Raw genomic sequence first — 18,557 nt, 5'->3', positions numbered from 1 at the left:
CTGCACTTTATTGTTGTCCGTCACTGGAGTTTTATTTTATTATCAATCCCATCCAACAAAATGACGGTCATATAGCAAGCCTTATTTTTTATTTCATTTTTTTTCATTAAAAAAAATAAAACATAACATTGGTATGAAATTTTGTTGTTTAATTTTGCTATTAGAATTGTGGTCTTTTTTATATGTTTAAAATACTGTACGAACACAAACAGCAAATGTTTACTATCGTATTGTTTTCACTCTGTATCGAACCGTATCGTTCTTAAACTGTATCGAATCGTATCGAATCGGTCGGCCTTAAAACTGTATTGTGTTTGAATCGAATCGTAACCTGTGTATCTAGATACATATCGAATCGCCTTCATGCCAGAGATTCCAAACCCTAATATATACATAGTTTATACGTATACATGGTTTAGCAACATTGAATTGTCATCTTTAAGGCTAAATTCACGGCGTGATGCCCATTTCAGATTTGTTGTTGATTCCATTTTTTTGTGTAGCCATTTACATTTCAGAAACAAATGTGACGAGTAGGTGAGCAAAATGTGTCGGAGACATGACAAGTCTGACTGTTGCACATGGGACTTGACATGTTTTGCGTTGTTTACAGAAGTAAATATAGCTCCTTTGTGAGGTGTCCGCCATAACACCTTTGTGGCAATTAGATTTTATAAAATGGAGCCATCATTGTCTAAACGTGATACTGGCTTCACAATCACATGTGGTGTCAAGAAGGAAAAAGGTTTTTTTCATTTCTTTGGTCTTACAGTGGTGGTGTTTTTCAGCTGTTGATCGCATATTCTGTACGTAGATGAGACACATGGTTATCATGTTCATACACGAAAGGCTACTCCAGGGGCATTGGCTTTGATTTTTCTCCACATATTAATCGGATTTGGAAAAAAATCACAATTGTACTGTTTACAAGGCATGAAAAAAAATCTGATACGTACGTGTTGCATACGAACAAATAATTTGGATTTGACCTGCAGTCTGAAAATAGCCTGATACTGATACAGTGGTCCCTCATTTTTCGTGGTTAATGGGGACCAGAACCCACCGGGATAAGTGATAAACCGCGAAGTAGCGGCCCCCCCTCCCCAAAAATTTAAAAACATTTTTTTTTTTTTTTTTTTTTTGTTTTTTGTTTTTTTGTGTTCAGTGTATTTATTCAGATTTAGCATTGGAAAGATATATATATATAATGTATGTATGTAAAAGACATGTTTTTTCACTTTTTTTCCCGAAGTGAAATTTAAAAAAAATAAAAACTTTTTAATTACGTATATATTTTAATAAATGGTTTTCAAGCATTTAAAATGTAATAATTATGATAAGTTTTGAACATGTTATTGTCCCACCGAATTATTCATAAACAAGAATAAAGCAGAAAAATGCTTGGCTTTATTAAATGCTTCATATAGTGAGTCCACTCAAATCCACTCAAGCTGCTCACTTACACACGAGTTGCCACAGCAACTGTTTAACAAGTTAAACGATGATTGACGCATGCGGTGCTTTGAAGTCCACTTCTCTGGCAAGTTCAAACGTTAAACATCTATCAATCATCGGTAACTTTAATAAGCAACTCCAGTGCACTCACTGCCTGACCAACAGAGAGCAGGGAGAGGTGGGGAGTGGGAGAATCGGCTCGGGACAGCTCATCTGTATTTTTTTTTTTTTTTTTTTTTTGTAATTGAAACAAAATCTGCGATGGACTGAGGCCACGAAGTAGTGAGGGATCACTGTCTTTTTTTTTTCTTTTTTTTTTTTGTGCTTCAGTTAAAATTTAACTGAATGTGATAAATCTGTACACAACATCATATTAAATCCATCAACAAAGGCACTCGAATTGATTCATGGCATACTTGTTAATATTGAAAAAATTTTGTATTGTTGCCCGAAGAATCGATATTGTTTCCTCTCGTAATGAAATTGGTGATTTACACCTCTACTTTATAGCAGGTTGTTATGGCAGTATGACATTGAGGTCCATTAGACATTGCTTGTTCAAAGCTAGCTTTTACCCAAATTTTTAAAATGGGTGTTGGAAAGAGACCATTTTTCCTGTTTTATTTTGATTATTTTTATCTATATTTTATTTGTATTTTATTTATTTTCGACAGGACATGGTGCCCGCCGAGCATCAGCCTACGGAGGCCGACAAGTACTGGGCAGATGACAAGCAGAGGACCAGTGAGGTGTTGCTAGCCGAGGATATGTGGATAGAAGGTAGGCCGGGCGAGCGCCACGTTGAGAGACGGCGCTCAGACGAGAAGCTGGGAGAAGCCTGGACCACTGATAGACAAATGGACAGACAGTGGACCGCTGAGAGACACACACAGTGGCAGATCGACAGGAAGATGGAGAGACAGCGGTTGGGCGGCAGACAGATAGACCGCTCGTGGTCAGAGAGTAAGCAGACGGACTTACAGCTGGACTCCCAGTGGACGGACAGGACCACGTGGAAGACAGATAGACAAGTCCAGGGTCTTTATTTCGGGCAAAGGCCGTTGCCGCCTTACCCTTTGGACAGGACGCCCTCGCCCAAACAGGAAATGAGCATGGAAGCGGACACACAAGGGGAAAGACGTGTCAGTCCAGATGCTTGCATAGAAGGGTGGAGGAGTGGTTATGCCGGACGTCCGGGCTCCTGCGTGGCGAAACCCGAGCCTCCGCCGCAAAGTAGCAAACCTAACTTGTCCAAACTGAGGCAAAGGCATCGACTGGAAAGCTCGGAAACGCTGCCTGGTAAGAAATTCCACATCGATGAAAGCTTATCAAAAATGTGCACCTTTTTATGATGAGTCTGCTTACAAATGCAAGGTCACACATACTAGGCATGTGCCGGTATGATATTCTTACGGGTTGATAACCTTAAGCCAAAATTTCACGGTACCACGGTATTGCAATTACAGCTCTAAAATGTGTTACTTTTGAGATATCTGGGTTTGAATAAAATAAAGTTTTTTTCCATTGAACAGGATTTTTATTTTTCAAAACATATTAGCAAATTGGAACATACAATGGGGAGAACAAGTATTTGATACACCTCCAATGGGTTTTCCCATTGACTATTAGGGTGTCCCAGGCCCCCTATATAAAATCACATATTAACAGATTCGGACTCGCACACCCCTTCATTGTATTCCACTTGCTAAAAGAACCGAGCACACGAAATTTCACTCCCATAGCTGGTTGCTAAGACTTCCCTCATTGACATTCCTACTGGACTGGCAGTGGTTAACGTGTCAGTCTCGCACTCTTCTGACTAATGATCGCCTCTCTCCCAGACCGATTGTCTACCTTGCACAATTCACATTGGACAAGGTGTTACGTGCACTGGTGCAATACAACTGAAGTGCAATACAACTGGATAGTAGCAATACAACTGGATAGTAGCAATACAACTGAAGACAGGGAAGTGACAGCTGCACTACTGGAAGCTGGCCTTGTCAGCCGTGGGGAAATTGGCGGCGGTGATGTTCGATGACCTGAAAGATGAGCTGCCGCTCGTCTTCGTCCTTCGTCAGGCACTGGTTGAAGTCGGTCGCCAGCTTCACCGCTCACTCTGCAACATCATTTACCGACTTCAGCTCGGACACAACAACTGGAACTTCCCGCAGATCCGCGACTGTAGCTGGGAGAGGCAGCTTCAGGCAGTGGAACAGGTTCTGCGACCTCCGGGTGATGAAGTCGCCCAGGTCAGCCCTCTTGAGTGTAAGGGTCCTCCTTCCTTCCAGCCGCCGCAGTTCCTTCCCTTTCTCCTGAGCCTCGTAGAGGTTGTGCAGCATCTTGGCCTTCTCCTCTTCCTCGGTCTTCATTGAAAACATCGCCAGGGGGGCCAAGTCCTCGCTCAAGTACCAGAGATGCCCACGGAACTTCTTGAGAGCAGCCGAGCCAACTTCACTGTCAACAGCTGTATTCCTGTATTGTAACAGCTCCTCACACATCTCCAGGTCGTTGACAGGTGCATCGACGGTCACTGGAGCTTCGAACCACCGCTTGAGGTAGACCGTCACTGCGAACACGTTGATCTTGCGCAGAGGTCTTGCTTCATGTGAGTGAGTTGGAACTGCTTCTGGAAGATGTAGATTTTCAGCGAGTAGATGACTTTGGCCATCCATCGAGCGCAGTGGTACGCCCCAGGCCGGCTGAAGCGGACAACGTCTGTCCAGGGGCCCGTGAGGAAGAAGCAGGCGAGGAGGAGGAACTCGCAGTAGTCGTCCCTGTGGTGGATGGTCTCCAGCTGGCTGTCGATAAACCCGATGACTTCGTCCTTCTTGAGACGCACCCACTCGGAGAGGTTGTCGTTCGGATCGGAGATGCCTTCGAGTGGTCCAGAAAATTCCATCCTGCTTTGAAGCGGACGAACAGGGAAATATCAGGGCCAGAGAATCGGAAGAAGAGGTCGAAGACAGCCGCGATGACCAGTTCCATGCTATGATCGCTTGAAAGTGCGATTTTCTCGAAGTAAAGTCACATTCTATCATAAAAAGACTTGCTTAAACCACCTTCCACGTGGTAAGCTTCCCAAATCCGATGAGTTTTTCAAAATCGGTGATATTTGGGGGGGAAATCCCCCCCTTCGAGTTTCAGATAGCTTTTCTGGATTGGCCACTGTCAACACCAGGTCAAGGCAACACCGCATACGTTCTATGCATATGAGTGCAAATGGACAGTTGAAAACAGATCAGGATGACGCCCCTACCCGGCTGGCCCCTGTATATGGCATAGCAGACATTACATGTGCTCTGAGGGAACCCTAAATATTAAGCGATCATTGTGAATTTTTTCTCACAGTACTTTGGCAAGAAGTGGAATGCATTGAGAGGGTGTGTGAGATTAGTTTCCTGGATTTACTTTTTTGGGACACCCTATTGACTATGTAATAAATACTTGTTCTTCCCACTGTATGTTCACTCATAACTCGTAACTCATTCACTCCCAGCCATTTTCACCGGAGCAAGGCCCTTTGCTCCCGGCCGTTTTACTGGATTTTGACTGATTTTGCAAGGCCTACAGAAAATTATGTTCTATTGCTGTATAAACATGGAACCCACCAAAAGAAAGATTGGACTCTCTTCTTTCAGCAGAAAAAAAAGTTCATATTTTTTTTCCATTCGTTAGAAATCAGCATTAGAAAGTAGCTTAGTTTGAGAAATTTTCCAATTTCTGATGAAAAAAAAACAGAGAAATTAAGTTTTTTGTAAAAGCATACATTTCAAACATAACTTTGACTTTAACACAGCTATTTTTCGCTTTTGTGACATCCCAAACATCTGAATATTGTTTTCGTTCTACAAAATAACATAAACAACAAGACAAATAGAGCTTTTGATCGCAAAGTAACAATTTATTTACACATAACTAAACTATTGAACTGTTGAACTATTTGCGCACATAACAACGGGGAAGGCTCTCGGCTGCTCCCGGTTGAATGAGGTGGCTCCCAGTAATCTGATGAGTCTGGATCAAGATCGGTCTCACTTTTTTCATTATTTTCATCACCTTCATCGTTGGTTTCAACCTCGGGCTCAGGAGTAACGCAACGTGAGCTCCGCAGAACGCGTGTGGAACCTGACGCTGTTGTGGCCGTCACTGTCTGTCTCATCAAAATAGATTTTTTTGAATCCTTTTTTGACGATAGTTTTGTTTTCTTTTCAAAACACTCTTCCAGTGTCGTTTGCCTTATTTTTTCCGATCGTTCTCCACATTTTTCTCAAATTCTCATGCATCTTCACAAGATCCCTCCAACTTCCGTTTCCTTACTATTTTTCTTCACTTCCTTTCTTGGCCCGAGATGAGTTCTTACAAAATGCGCTACTGCAAATGAGTTTTGAGCATTGTGCATTGCAGTTTAGGTGCAACAGAACCTAGAGATGCCTCATGTAAAAAAAAAAAAAAAAACGTAAAAGACGTATAAATACGTTTTCGGGACTCTGAAAGAATTAAAAATAGAACGTATTTATACGTTTTTGGGAGCAAATGAGTTAATGTTAAGTTAAAATCAATTTTTTAAATGACAAAATATTCTAAATAAAATTAAAATAAGGTGAGTGTAAACCTACAGCCACAACTGAACATTATTACCATCAGAACAAAAATAATTGAATTATTTTCCATAAAAAGCATGTGTGTATGATTTGTATCATGTTTACATTATACACACACTCTCTTTCTCAACATGGACAGTTGCCAGGGAGGAAAAAAACATGTTTTACCACTGCTAAACACACTAAACTTGCTGAAGTTAACTCTCGTAGCTGGTGGGAAATGTTCATGACAGTGTTTACTAACCTTTAATTTTGTATAAATGCGAAATAATATTAGAGGTATTGCCTCCTCGGCAGCCACCCTCCGCAAACATGTTTTACATGTCTGTTGGCCCTCCTCCTCTAAGCCAACTGTAACTTTTTTGTAGCCAAAGTATTCCCATACCAGCAATTTCGTTTTCTTCAATGGGGGAAAAAAGTTCAGCGTTTCACTTACACTGAGCAACAACCGGTGGGGGAGGGTTGAGCCTTATAGCTGCAAGCGAGGTATTTCTCCATGCATTTTTAGGACATAAAAAATACCTTATACCTTAGTACGGTGGCCGAGAGGTGTCAGGCGAAATGCAAAGTCCAAACACTTTGCAAATAGAAAAAATCACGAACCCAAATTTTAAACGCTTTGCAAAAGTAAAAAGCACGAATGTAAACTGCCACAACACGATCCCCAATTCCTAAAGCGCGATCGCAAATTGGCAAAAGCATGAACCCCAATTGCCACAACACGACAGCAAATGGCTCATAGCACGAATGCAAACTGCCACAACACGATCCCCAATTCCTAAACCGCGATTGCAAATTGGCAAAAGCACGAATCCCAACTGCCACAACACGACAGCAAATAGCTCGTAGCACAACAGCAAACGGTTCACAGCAAAGCAGCAAAATCACGCAACACAACGGCAAGAGGATGACCCGGAAGTTAAAAAAAAAAAAAAAGGACGACACTTTGTATGTGCTTTGTGACCATCTATACGGACCTCCATGAAGTTCCCCCCACATCAGACGCAAATTTATATTAAAATGATATCAATCGTTTGTGCTGCAACGGTTTTGTTGATACAGTATTATGCTTTTGTAGAGATATTAATTTCGAGTGGTGACGTCACTCGTAGCTTTTCCTCAGTTTAGCTCACGCAGCTATGGAGCGTACCAATTCCCTCAATAACAGAGGGGTGTCTTAATAACTAGCACGATCATAACACAAATTCGGGTTCATTTTGCAGTAAATTGGGGGGCTTGAGATATTGATTTCGAGTGATGACGTCCCTCTAAGCCCCCAATTTACTGCACAATGGACCCGAATTTGTGTTATGATCGTGCTAGTTATTTGGACACCCCTCTGTTATTGAGAGTTGGTATGCTCCATTAGCCACGGGAGCTAAACTGAGGAAACGCTACGAGTGACGTCACCACTCGAAATTAATATCTCAATAAAAGCATAATACCGAATCAACAAAACCGTTGCAGCACAAACGATTGACATCGTTTTTATATAAATTTGCGACTGATGGGGGCTGGGGGGCAACTTCATGGAGGTCCGTATAGATGGTCATAAAACACATATAAAGTGTCGTCCTTTTTTAACTTCCGGGTCATCCTCTTGCCGTTGTGTTGCGTGATTTTGCTGCTGTGCTGTGAGCCGTTTGCTGTTGTGCTACGAGCTATTTGCTGTCGTGTTGTGGCAGTTGGGATTTGTGCTTTTGCCAATTTGCAATTGCGGTTTAGGAATTGGGGATCGTGTTGTGGCAGTTTGCATTCGTGCTGCGAGCCATTTGCTGTCGTGCTGTGGCAATTGGGGTTCGTACTTTTGCCAATTTGCAATCGGGCTTTAGGAATTGGGGATCGTGTTGTGGCAGTTTGCATTCGTGCTTTTTTCTTTTGCAAAGCGTTTACAATTTGGGTTCGTGCTTTTTTCTATGTCCAAAGTGTTTGGACTTTGCATTTCGCCTGACACCTCTCGGCCACCGTACCTTAGGGACGGTATGACGGAAAATGTTAGCGGTTTTGAAACCTTGACATTTGAAACTGGTAATCGGCACATGTCTAACACATACCTGTAGGATATCGACCTTGATGTGAAAGTTTCCATGGTGAGAGTTTATTCAGTAATAAATTAGGAAGGAATCACTTTCCTGCGTTTTTTTATGATTCATTAACTCGTATGCAAAGCTATATTAAGAAACTCAAGTCGTGTATTAACTCTACATACAGTATATTACAGACAGCCCAATGCCTCTTTCAAACTGTGCTGTAGGCTGTTAATTATCAGTCTATTTTGCTGTTTCATATCCATCCATCTGTAATGGAAGGAAATACAAAATCCAAAAATGACAGCTCCTTTGTTTCTGTAGAGGAAGATGACAATGGCGAAAGGATGGAAAAGAAAGATCGGGAGAAAAGAAGAGATCTGGAGTCTCAACCTCCACCAATTCCTGAAAAGGTGCGAGTAAATGACTCCAAATATTTAGGGGTTAATCTCTTTGCTTTGACTTCACTTCTCATTCTCGTGGGTTGACAGCCGAGGACAACGTCGTACGTGAGTTTCCCGAAAGAACCGCCTCCGGAGAGAAGTCTGCCCCCTCCACCCTTGCCCCCTCCCTTCAGCAGGCACGGGCTGCCAGACAGAGCCGCCAGTCAAGGTCATTGAAAATGAAACGAGAGAGTAACACTCTTTTGTCAGAATTTCTGCCTCATGCCCGTCACGTAAATGCCGTTGTTGTTATTTTTATTCAAGCCTTCAAAGAGCAGAGGGACAAGTTGGTGACAGTCACAATAACAGAGGTGTCAATGTTGTTGTCTTAAAAATAGATCTTTTCCCACAGTTCTTGACAAAGGCTCTGGTGAAAATGACTTTCTGTTTGGCAACGACAAAAATGAATGTGATTAGCACGCCCTTGTGTCTTCTTTTTTATGATGAATATTTCGAATCATCATCAAACTTTGATGCCATACATCACAAATGTCAAACTCAAGGCCGGGGGGTTAGATCCGGCGCGCTACATCATTTTGTGCGGCCTACCAAAATAAATCATGTACATCGTGTTTCTCACTAGAATAAAATTTAAGTACAATTACTGTTGTCCTCAATGAATGATAAAGCGCAATAGAAATCTGATAATTACTGTTTTCTTTAAAAAAAATTAAAATATATTAAATAATGAGTCAAAATAGTTGTGAATTCAATTGATGATTTATTATTTGTCAATTAGGCGATTGACCGTGAGAGCGACAAAGATTAGTTTGACACCTCTGCCATAGATCATCTACACTGCTGGCCAAAAGTATCGGCACCCCTGCAATTCTGTCAGATAATGCTCAATTTCTCCCAGAAAATGATTACAATTACAAATGCTTTGGTAGTAATATCGTCATTGATTTTTCTTGCAATGAAAAACACAAAAGAGAATGGGTTAAAAAATTAAATCATAATTTTACACAAAACTCCAAAAATGGGCAGGACAAAAGTATTACCACCCTTTGAAAAATCATGCGATGCTTCTCTAATTTGTGTAATTAACAGCACCTGTTACTTACCTGTGGCGCATAACGCGTGGTGGCAATAACTAAATCACCCTTGGAGCCAGTTAAAATAGATTAAAGTTGACGCAACCTCTGTTCTGTGTGATTGTGTGTACCACATTGAGCATAGAAAAAAGAAAAAAAACCAAGGACCTGTCTGAGGACTTCATAGGCAAAATTGTGAAGAAGCATGGGCAATCTCAAGGCTACATGTCCATCTCCAAAGACCTCGATGTTCCTGTGTCTACCGTGCGCAATGTCATCAATAAGTGTAAAGCTCATGGCACTGTGGCTAACCTCGTTAGTTGTGGACGGAAAAGAAAAATTGACGACAGATTTCAATGAAAGATTGTGCGGACGGTGGATAAAGGACCTCGACTAACATCCAAACAAGTTCAAGCTGTCCTGCAGTCCGAGGGTACAACAGGGTCAACCCGTACTATCCGTCAGCGTCTGAATGAAAAGGGACTCTATGGTAGGATACCGAGGAAGACCCCACTTCTGACCCAGACAGATAAAAAAGCCAGGCTGGAGTTTGCCAAAACTTACCTGAGAAGGCCAAAAACATTTTGAAGAACACTCTCTGGTCAGATAAGACAAAAGTGGAGCTTTTTGGGAGACGGCATCAACATAGAGTTTACAGGGGGGGGAAAATGAGGCCTTCAAAGAAAAGACCACGGTCCCCACAGTCAAACATGGCAGTGGTTCCCTGATGTTTTGGGGTTGCTTTGCTCCCTCAGGCACTGGACTGCTTGACCGTGTGCATGGCATTATGAAGTCTGAAGACGACCAACAAATTTTGCAGCATAATGCTGGGCCCAGTGTGAGAAAGCTGGGTCTCCCTCAGAGGTCATGGGTCTTGCAGCAGGACAATGACCCAAAACACACTTCAAAAAGCAGTAAAAAATGCCTTGAGAAAAAGCACTGGAGACCTGAATCCCATAGAACACCTGTGGAGAGATCTGAAAATTGCAGTTTGGAGAAGGCATCCTTCAAATCTCAGAGACCTGGAGCAGTTGGCCAATGAAAAATGGTCTAAAATTCTAGCAGAGCATTGTAAGAACCTCATTGATGGATACCGGAAGCGGTTGTTCAGTTATTTTATTTAAAGTTTGTGCTACCAAGTATTAGGCTGAGGGTACCAATACTTTTGCTTGGCCTTTTTTTGGAGTTTTGTGTAAAATGATAATGATTTTTTTTTTCATTCTCTTTTATGTTTTTTCATTTGCATGCAAAATAAATGAAGATATTACTACCAAAGCATTTATAATTGCAATCATTTTTTGGGAGAAATTGAGCATTATCTGACAGAATTGCAGGGGTGCCAATACTTTTGGCCAGCAGTGTACATTTGATTATTAGTCGTGGCGATCATACAGCTGGATCTTTTTGAGTGTTCGCCATGAAAAACAGAAGGGACTATCAATATATTTGACATGATTGGGAAAGATTTATGCAGGAGAAAAAAAATAACATTATTCTCTAATTTCCTGTCACTCAGGCGATGAAGGATCGAGGCCTCAAGCACCCATAAAGCCCCAAAGGAACCGGAAAGCCATGTCTTGTGACGCAGGTATCACTTAATGATGCAGTCAAGGAGTCTGTTTGTCAATGTATGCGTTGGGCATTGTATTTTGCTGACGTTGCTCCATGTCTCCTCCATGTCCTCGTTCAACTCAGGCACGGACAGGGACAGCCCCAATAGCATTGAGAAGCTCCCAAATCGCAAACCCCCTGAGAAAAAGCCTAGGCTGCCCCAAAACAGAAATAAGTCGTTGGACTTGTCTGGTACATGTCTGCTTTTTCTATATGTGTGCGTGTCTGATGTGTCAGTGTGATGTTTGTCTTGTATTGAAATAACACCGTTTTCATACTTTAAACATTGAACCACAAACGAATCAACTTAACTCACTGGCTGCCGTTGACAGCGATAGACGTCCAGTTAAATGAGTGCCCTAAGGGTTAAAGTGGATGTATTGGATTACTGTACATTTGACATAATTGCAAAATAGCAGTTTATCTTATTTGTCTTCACAGACAGCTTCAACGCAGTACCTGGTCACAGCGAGTTGGTGTGAGGATGTCCCAGAAGGGCGGATAACACACACATATGTTTCACTCTTTGAACATTGCTCCCCTCATACCCTTATCATCAGCCCTCATCTTACTCGTGGCTTGTAAAATGTTTTTTTAGTAATATTATTAGAATGTGATTTCTACAACTGGAGTGCCCGCTGACACAACCGACTGCCTTGAACATGACTTGCTTCTTGGGGATTTATATCTGAAAGGTGATATTATATTTTATAGAGAGAGAAAAATCAATATTGTGTATGAGCACCCCAGTTAAACTACAAACACACTGTAAGAGTGAATGTATGAATAAAAATTTAACGGATGAACTGTTTTTGCTGGACTCTTTATGGTCTATTTATATCTTTATGCTTTCGAATTTGACTTTATGTTTTACTCATTTATTAGTTGTATCCATTCATCCAGCAAGTGGAACATCAGCAACATGGCTGTTTCATCTATCAAAGGTGCATCCTGGAGTTGAGGTTAGGCTCTTCCACTCAAAACTCATCTTTTTTTTGTTGTTGTTGTATTTGAAGCATTCCACCCAAAAAAAAAAAAAAAAAAAATACAGTGATCCCTCGCTAATTCGCACTTTAAACTTTGCACCTTCAGTCCATTGCAGATTTTTTTTCTCAATTAAAAAATGAATGAATACAGATGAGCTGTCCCGAGCCAATGGCTTAGTCTCACTCCCTCCCTCAACCTCCGTGCTCTTTGATGGTCAGGCAGTGCACTAGAGTTGCTTATTAAAGTTAACGATGACTGGCAGACGGCTAATGTTTGATCTTGTCAGAGACTTGAACTTCAAAGCGCCGCATGCGTCAATCATCGTTTAACTTGTTAAACAGTTGCTGTGGCAACTCATTGTGTGTAAGTGAGCAGCTTGAGCGGATTTGAGTGGACTCAATTACGCATTTAAAAAAAGCCAAGCATTTATGTACTTTATTCTTATTTAAAATAATTTGGTGGTACAGTAACATGTTTAAAACTCAATGTTTATATTTGAAGAGTTTTAAAACCATTTATTAATATGTATGTGTGTATATATGTATATATATATATATATATATATATATATATATATATATATATATATATATATATATATATAGCATATATAGCATATATATATAGCATATAGGTATAAATTTGGGCTGTCAAAATTATCGCGTTAATAGGTGTTAATTAATTTTTTTAATTAATCACGTTAAAATATTTGACGTAATTAACACACATGCCCCGCTCAGATTAAAATGACAGCTGGGTTATGTCCACTTGTTACTTGTGTTTTTTGTCTCCCTCTGCTGGCGCTTTGGTGCGACTGATTTTATGGGTTGACATCAACAATGGCGAGCTACTAGTTTTTTTTTACTGAAAATTTTACAAATTCTATTAAAATGAAAACATTAAGAAGGGTTTAAAAAAAAAATTCTATAACTTATACTTACATTTATCTTTTAAGAACTTCAAGTCTTTCTATCCATGGAGCGCTTTAACAGAATGTTTATGTCAATGCCATCTTGTTGATTTATTGTTATAATATACAAATACAGTACTTATGTACAGTATGTTGAATGTATATATCCGTCTTGTGTCTTATCTTTCCATTCCAACAATAATTTAAGGAAAAATATGGCATATTTTATAGATGGTTTGAATTGCGATTAATTACGATTAATTAATTTTTAAGCTATGATTAACTCGATTAAAAATTTTAATCGTTTAACAGCCCTAGTATATATATGTTTGGTTTTTTTTGTTTTAATTATACTTTGGGATAAAAAAGTGAGTCTTTTATGTATCTCTTTCCAATGAACCGCTGCGATAAGTGAAAAACCGCGAAGTGGCGAATATTTTTTTTCTTGTGTGTGCGTTTTCAATGTAGTTAATCAGATTAACTATATTGAAAACGCACACACAAGAAAAAAATATTCGCTACTTCGCGGTTTTTCACTATTATAACAATAGTTAGTTACAATAGTTATAATAGTTAATCAGATTAACTATATTGAAAACGCACACACAAGAAAAAAATGTTCGCTACTTCGCGGTTTTTCACTTATCAGATTAATCAGATAGTTAATCAGATTAACTATATTGAAAACGCACACACAAGAAAAAAATATTCGCTACTTCGCGGTTTTTCACTTATCGCAGCGGGTTATGGTCCCTATCAACCGCGAAAAACGAGGGATTACTGTATTCCACTCAGTCAACATATACAGGTGAGCAAACTATTCAGACACTGGGCTGCCAGTGTAACATTTTTAACATACAATTCAGCATATAACAAAATAATTTGAAACAATTTCGAAACATTTTTTCAAATACTTCTATTGTTTCTTATACAATATTTATTCTTTATTTATAAACACAAATTTATAAAACATTGTTTCACAACCTTTATTGCAAATACACACATTTGTGACCTGTTCCACCTTCCCTACACTTCACGCAGTGTCAACTTGAGTTATGACCAGGGGTGAAAGTGGCTAGAATTCTTTGCCTGAACTCCCTGGCAGAAAGGTTGCCACGGAGCCAGACGTTTTTTGGTGTGGGGTGGGGCTAAACCTCCTAAAGGTACTAAAATGCAAAGGAAATTGCTTTTGGCACAGATAACACACAATAAAACAAAGCAGGTTTTAAACATGCTTTAGGCTACTGCATTACACTTACTGTAACAAGGCATACACGAGAAACTGATTTTCATTCAAATTTGTATTTTTATCAGTGATGTGCAAAATAAGTTAACAAAAATAACAGTACCCCCAACCTCCATCTCCTGTTATTATTTTCCCTCATATCTAAATGCAAAACCTCAATTTTAACTTCCGTAATTTTATACTTTCGACTATAAGCCGCTACTGTGGCTTTTAGTCCAGTGCTGCTTATTTGTTGATTTATATGGGTTAATAGGCAGCACTTTATTTGACAGCGGCGTCATAAGACTGTCATAAGACAGTCATAATTATGATAGGACATTATCATTCCTGAATGCTAATGTCATTAAGTGTCATCTGGCAAATTATGTCACTAACTCCATTTATATCCAGCTTGGATCTTTTACATCCCTTCAAAAGAAGATAATTTGCTGGATAACACTTAATGACATCTGTTATAGGCATTCATTAATGACAATAATTATGATTTTCTAATGAGTCTCATGGCGCCACTGTCAAATATAGTGGTACCAAATATCATACCTGGCAATTAATTAAACAACTGGAACAGTAACTGAAGAAATAATCAGCACAGAACATGAATTTTGATTGTTATTTCCATCTATAGTGCTGCAATGCATGCTAGGAGGCATGTTGGTCAGCAAAAGTGTTGACAGCAGGTGGCAGCAGAGATTGACTGTATTCCCCAAGGGAGCAGTGATAGCCAAATGAAGCTTCTTGAAGCAATGAAGCTTTCCAGCCAATTGTTTCAAAGCTTCACTGTGGTTCATTTGGTCTTATGACAGTTGTATGATGCCGCTGTCAAATAAAGTGTTACTGGTTGATATATTTTGGTGTAAATATCCCATAATACAACGAGGAAAGCTGCGGCTTATAGTTCAGTGCAGCTTATCCATGAACAAATATCGTTTTCGTGCCAAATTTAGTGGGTGGCGGATTATAGTTAGGTGCGCCCTATTGTGCGAAAATTATGGTACTTTATAGCATACAATAAGAACGAGTTTGTTAGTTCGCTACGTCCCTGGTTTGTTGTTTTTTTCCCTTGTTGTTTCAGAAAACATATGCCTTTAACCAATCAGAGCTAACTATCTGTGCTTATCACATCAGCCTGTCAGCCAATTGAACAGACAACTGAGTCCAGGGTGGTTTTCTGCACGCATTAGCACATCGGCATGACTAATAATAATACATTTTTTTGGAAAAGGATGACTCTACACAAGCTCTTTATTGGGCTTGTTGTTAACAATTGTGTATGTAAATCTGACGTGAGTTCATTGTTTTCTTTTTGGGGACGCCTGTGTGGGAGCCAGGCAGGTTTTTTAGCATGGTTCAAGTCTATGCATGGTTGCTGTCATATTTTCGGGATCATAGCACCGTTCCGGACTCAAATCTTTTTTCGAAACGGCCCATTTTCACCCCTAGTTATGACACATGGTATCTGTGCTTTAACCCTTGAAAGAATTTTAAACACCAACGGTGGCATAATACAGTACATGTCAACAAACCATATGACCAGGGGTGAAAGTGGTTAGAATTTCTTGCCGGAACTCCCCGACGTGAAGGTCGCCACGTTTTAGTCAGTTATTTCTATAACATTTGCAAAAACTAATTTCATTGAAAATTGTATTTTTTTTCAATGATTTGCAAAATAAAAGTTAACAAAAACAGATATAACCCCAACCTCCATCTCCTAATTTTTAATTTCCCTCATTTACTCACATACTAAATGCCAAGTCTCAATTTTAACTACTTAAAAACATAGGATGTATATTAAAATTGAAGATAATGTTAACATTTACTTTATTGTGTTTTTTAATAATAAAGATATAAGAAACATACATTCAATAAAATAAGTACAAAAGACTTATAGTATGCAGAGTGAAATGGAATATATTTTGAAGATCGTAAACATTGACTTTTTTCAATCATAAGGAAATAAGTAGCCTAACATGAATGAACAAATATAAGTTCAAAGTGCTCATTGACAGCTAAGATTTTCTGAACCTCCGCATCAGAGCAAATAAAACTAAAACTCTTTCCTTGCTCTTAAAGATTTGATCCATTATCTGCTGCATTGCCCCTTTTTTTTTTTTTTTTTTTTTTGCTGTTTCAGAAAACATGCACATTTGAAACAGTCAGAACTATCTCTGGTGATCACATGTCAGTATTTCAGCCAATTGAACGGATAAATGAGTCCAGGTGTTTTGCTTTGCTGCGTGCATTCGTCTGACGTGACTCGTCAGACTCTGATAACTGCAGCAGCTGGGGAAACCTCCATGCCGTCCGTGGAATAAAATAAATAATAAATATCCGTGGAAACGGATGACGCTACACAAGCACTTTATTATGCTTGTTGTTAACACTTGTTTATGTAAATCTGATGTTAGTAGATTGTTTTCTTCTTTGAGATGAAATGCATGTGTGGCATCTTTGTATTTTTATGTTTTTACATAGCGTTTTGACAGTTGCCTTCTTATTTTCAGAATCAAAGCACCGTACACCGGAACTGCGTTCCGGCCCTAAATCTTAAACTGGAACTGCGTTCCTGACCGTTCCCGCCCACTTTCACCCCTGCATATGACCTTACTTTGGTAAACTTTAACATTAGTGAGAACTGACTTGATCTTCCGGTTGAGGCAGAAGAAACAGCTCAATGTCCTTTGAAATTTAACAAAAATGGTGGCTTATTTCTTCAATTTGTATTCAATTTTTAATAGGTGTATGGTTTTGTAATGTAGAAAGTAATACTGTTCAAATAAATCTTGCATATTGTGTTGTCGAGATCAAGCTAGCTAGCACCTTAATGCTGCACATAAAACAACAACGGCATGTCCTTTTTACCCTAGACTCTGTTACTTTAAAGTGCAAATTGCCCCATTATCGGTCATTAGTCAACAAGCATTAACAGCAAAGAGGCGCTAAACGTCCATTTTGTGTCTAATGACTCAACCTCTCACACGCGTGTACTGAAGAAAGCGCGGTGCTTTGATTTTCGCCACCACAGGTGGATGCTATTAATACGGCTCAGAACTAATGTCAATCCTCCCACCCCTTTATGCGTTGGCATAGCAACGACATTTCCCGCCACAAACCCGGGAATATGGAACAGTAGGGGGCGACTAATCGCTACAAATAGACAGAGGCAGGCACTGGACACACATACACACACAACTGCAGCCTTCCAGGTTGTCATTAGCAACCGTTGCCCTGACCTTCTCTCCATTTCTGCTGTAATGAGTCAGAAACAAGCCTGAAAACACAGACAGAAACATAAAGCCCGTTTAAAGTCATAGTTGCAATTTGACTTTACACATCATGTCCAATCATGTCACGACAAAGTAGATTTTTACACTTTGATTAGGGTTACAAATGAGTTTTCAAAATTAGGTTTCCCCGATACAGTTAGGGTTTTTATCATTTCAGTGACAATGACGATGACAGCTGTCCAATCAGAAGCCTGCAAACTGTGGCCCTAAAGCCGCATGTGGCTCTTTTCGTGCTTCTACTGTGAAATTAGTTTGACTATTAGACGTGAACAAATAGTCACTACCAACCCTCCCAGTACAAATGGATTGGACATCTACAGGGTGTCCATAAAGTCTCTTTACCAGTTCAAAAATGTATTAAAAATGAAATTGAGTAGATATTTTATTCAGATTTGTTCTATTGTATTCAGTGTTTATTTTTAAAAAATTTTTACCTCTTTTAATACACTTCTACATGGGCACCATTAGTTACACGGAGCACATCAAGTCTTATCAATTGTGGCAATGGCATCAGTAATCCTTCGCTTAAGGTAAGTACCACCTCATTGGGGGCTGCATGTTCGTGTGTTCCTCAATCAAACATTTCCAGACCGATAGATTGGAAGGGACAGGCCAATTCCTTGGCCGCCACGTTCACCAGATATCACTCCACTGGACTTCTTTCTATAGGGCTATGTTAAAGATATCGTGTATCGAACAAAGATAAGGGACATTACTGACCTTAAGCGAAGGATTACTGATGCCATTGCCACAATGGATGAGGCTATGCTACAGCGAACATGGCAAGAAATCGAGTAGCGTCTTGATGTGCTTCGTGCGACTAATGGTGCCCATGTAGAAGTGTATTAAAAGAGGTTAAAAAAAAAAAAATTCAATCAATGCTGAATACAATAGAACAAATCTGAATAAAATATCTAATCAATTGCATTTTTAATAAATTTTTGAAATGGTAAAGA

General features: G+C 39.6%; 1 protein-coding gene across 6 annotated transcripts in view; it reads left to right on the top strand.

Moving 5' to 3' along the window:
* Positions 1 to 18,557, top strand: part of LOC130918706 (capping protein, Arp2/3 and myosin-I linker protein 3-like) — a 109,092-nt gene that overhangs the window by 79,094 nt on the left and 11,441 nt on the right. Inside the window, exons 35-42 of one of the 6 annotated variants that reach the window (XR_009063816.1) lie at positions 2,130 to 2,754; positions 8,411 to 8,499; positions 8,578 to 8,698; positions 11,080 to 11,151; positions 11,259 to 11,366; positions 11,616 to 11,869; positions 12,060 to 12,136; positions 16,819 to 16,926. Coding sequence is in view for 3 of the 6 variants with exons in the window: in XM_057840649.1 (XP_057696632.1) it covers positions 2,130 to 2,754; positions 8,411 to 8,499; positions 8,578 to 8,698; positions 11,080 to 11,151; positions 11,259 to 11,366; positions 11,616 to 11,656 (1,056 nt within the window). In the remaining 3 variants the exon portion in view is untranslated. Of the gene's footprint in view, positions 1 to 2,129; positions 2,755 to 8,410; positions 8,500 to 8,577; positions 8,699 to 11,079; positions 11,152 to 11,258; positions 11,367 to 11,615; positions 12,005 to 12,059; positions 12,137 to 16,818; positions 17,937 to 18,557 lie in introns of those variants that run through there. The other 5 variants (XR_009063815.1, XR_009063814.1, XM_057840649.1 and 2 more) reach the window with 5 other exon arrangements.

The sequence above is a fragment of the Corythoichthys intestinalis genome, chromosome 7 (assembly GCF_030265065.1).
Source record: "Corythoichthys intestinalis isolate RoL2023-P3 chromosome 7, ASM3026506v1, whole genome shotgun sequence".
Taxonomy (NCBI): domain Eukaryota; kingdom Metazoa; phylum Chordata; class Actinopteri; order Syngnathiformes; family Syngnathidae; genus Corythoichthys; species Corythoichthys intestinalis.
This window is presented reverse-complemented; position numbering and strand designations above follow the sequence as displayed.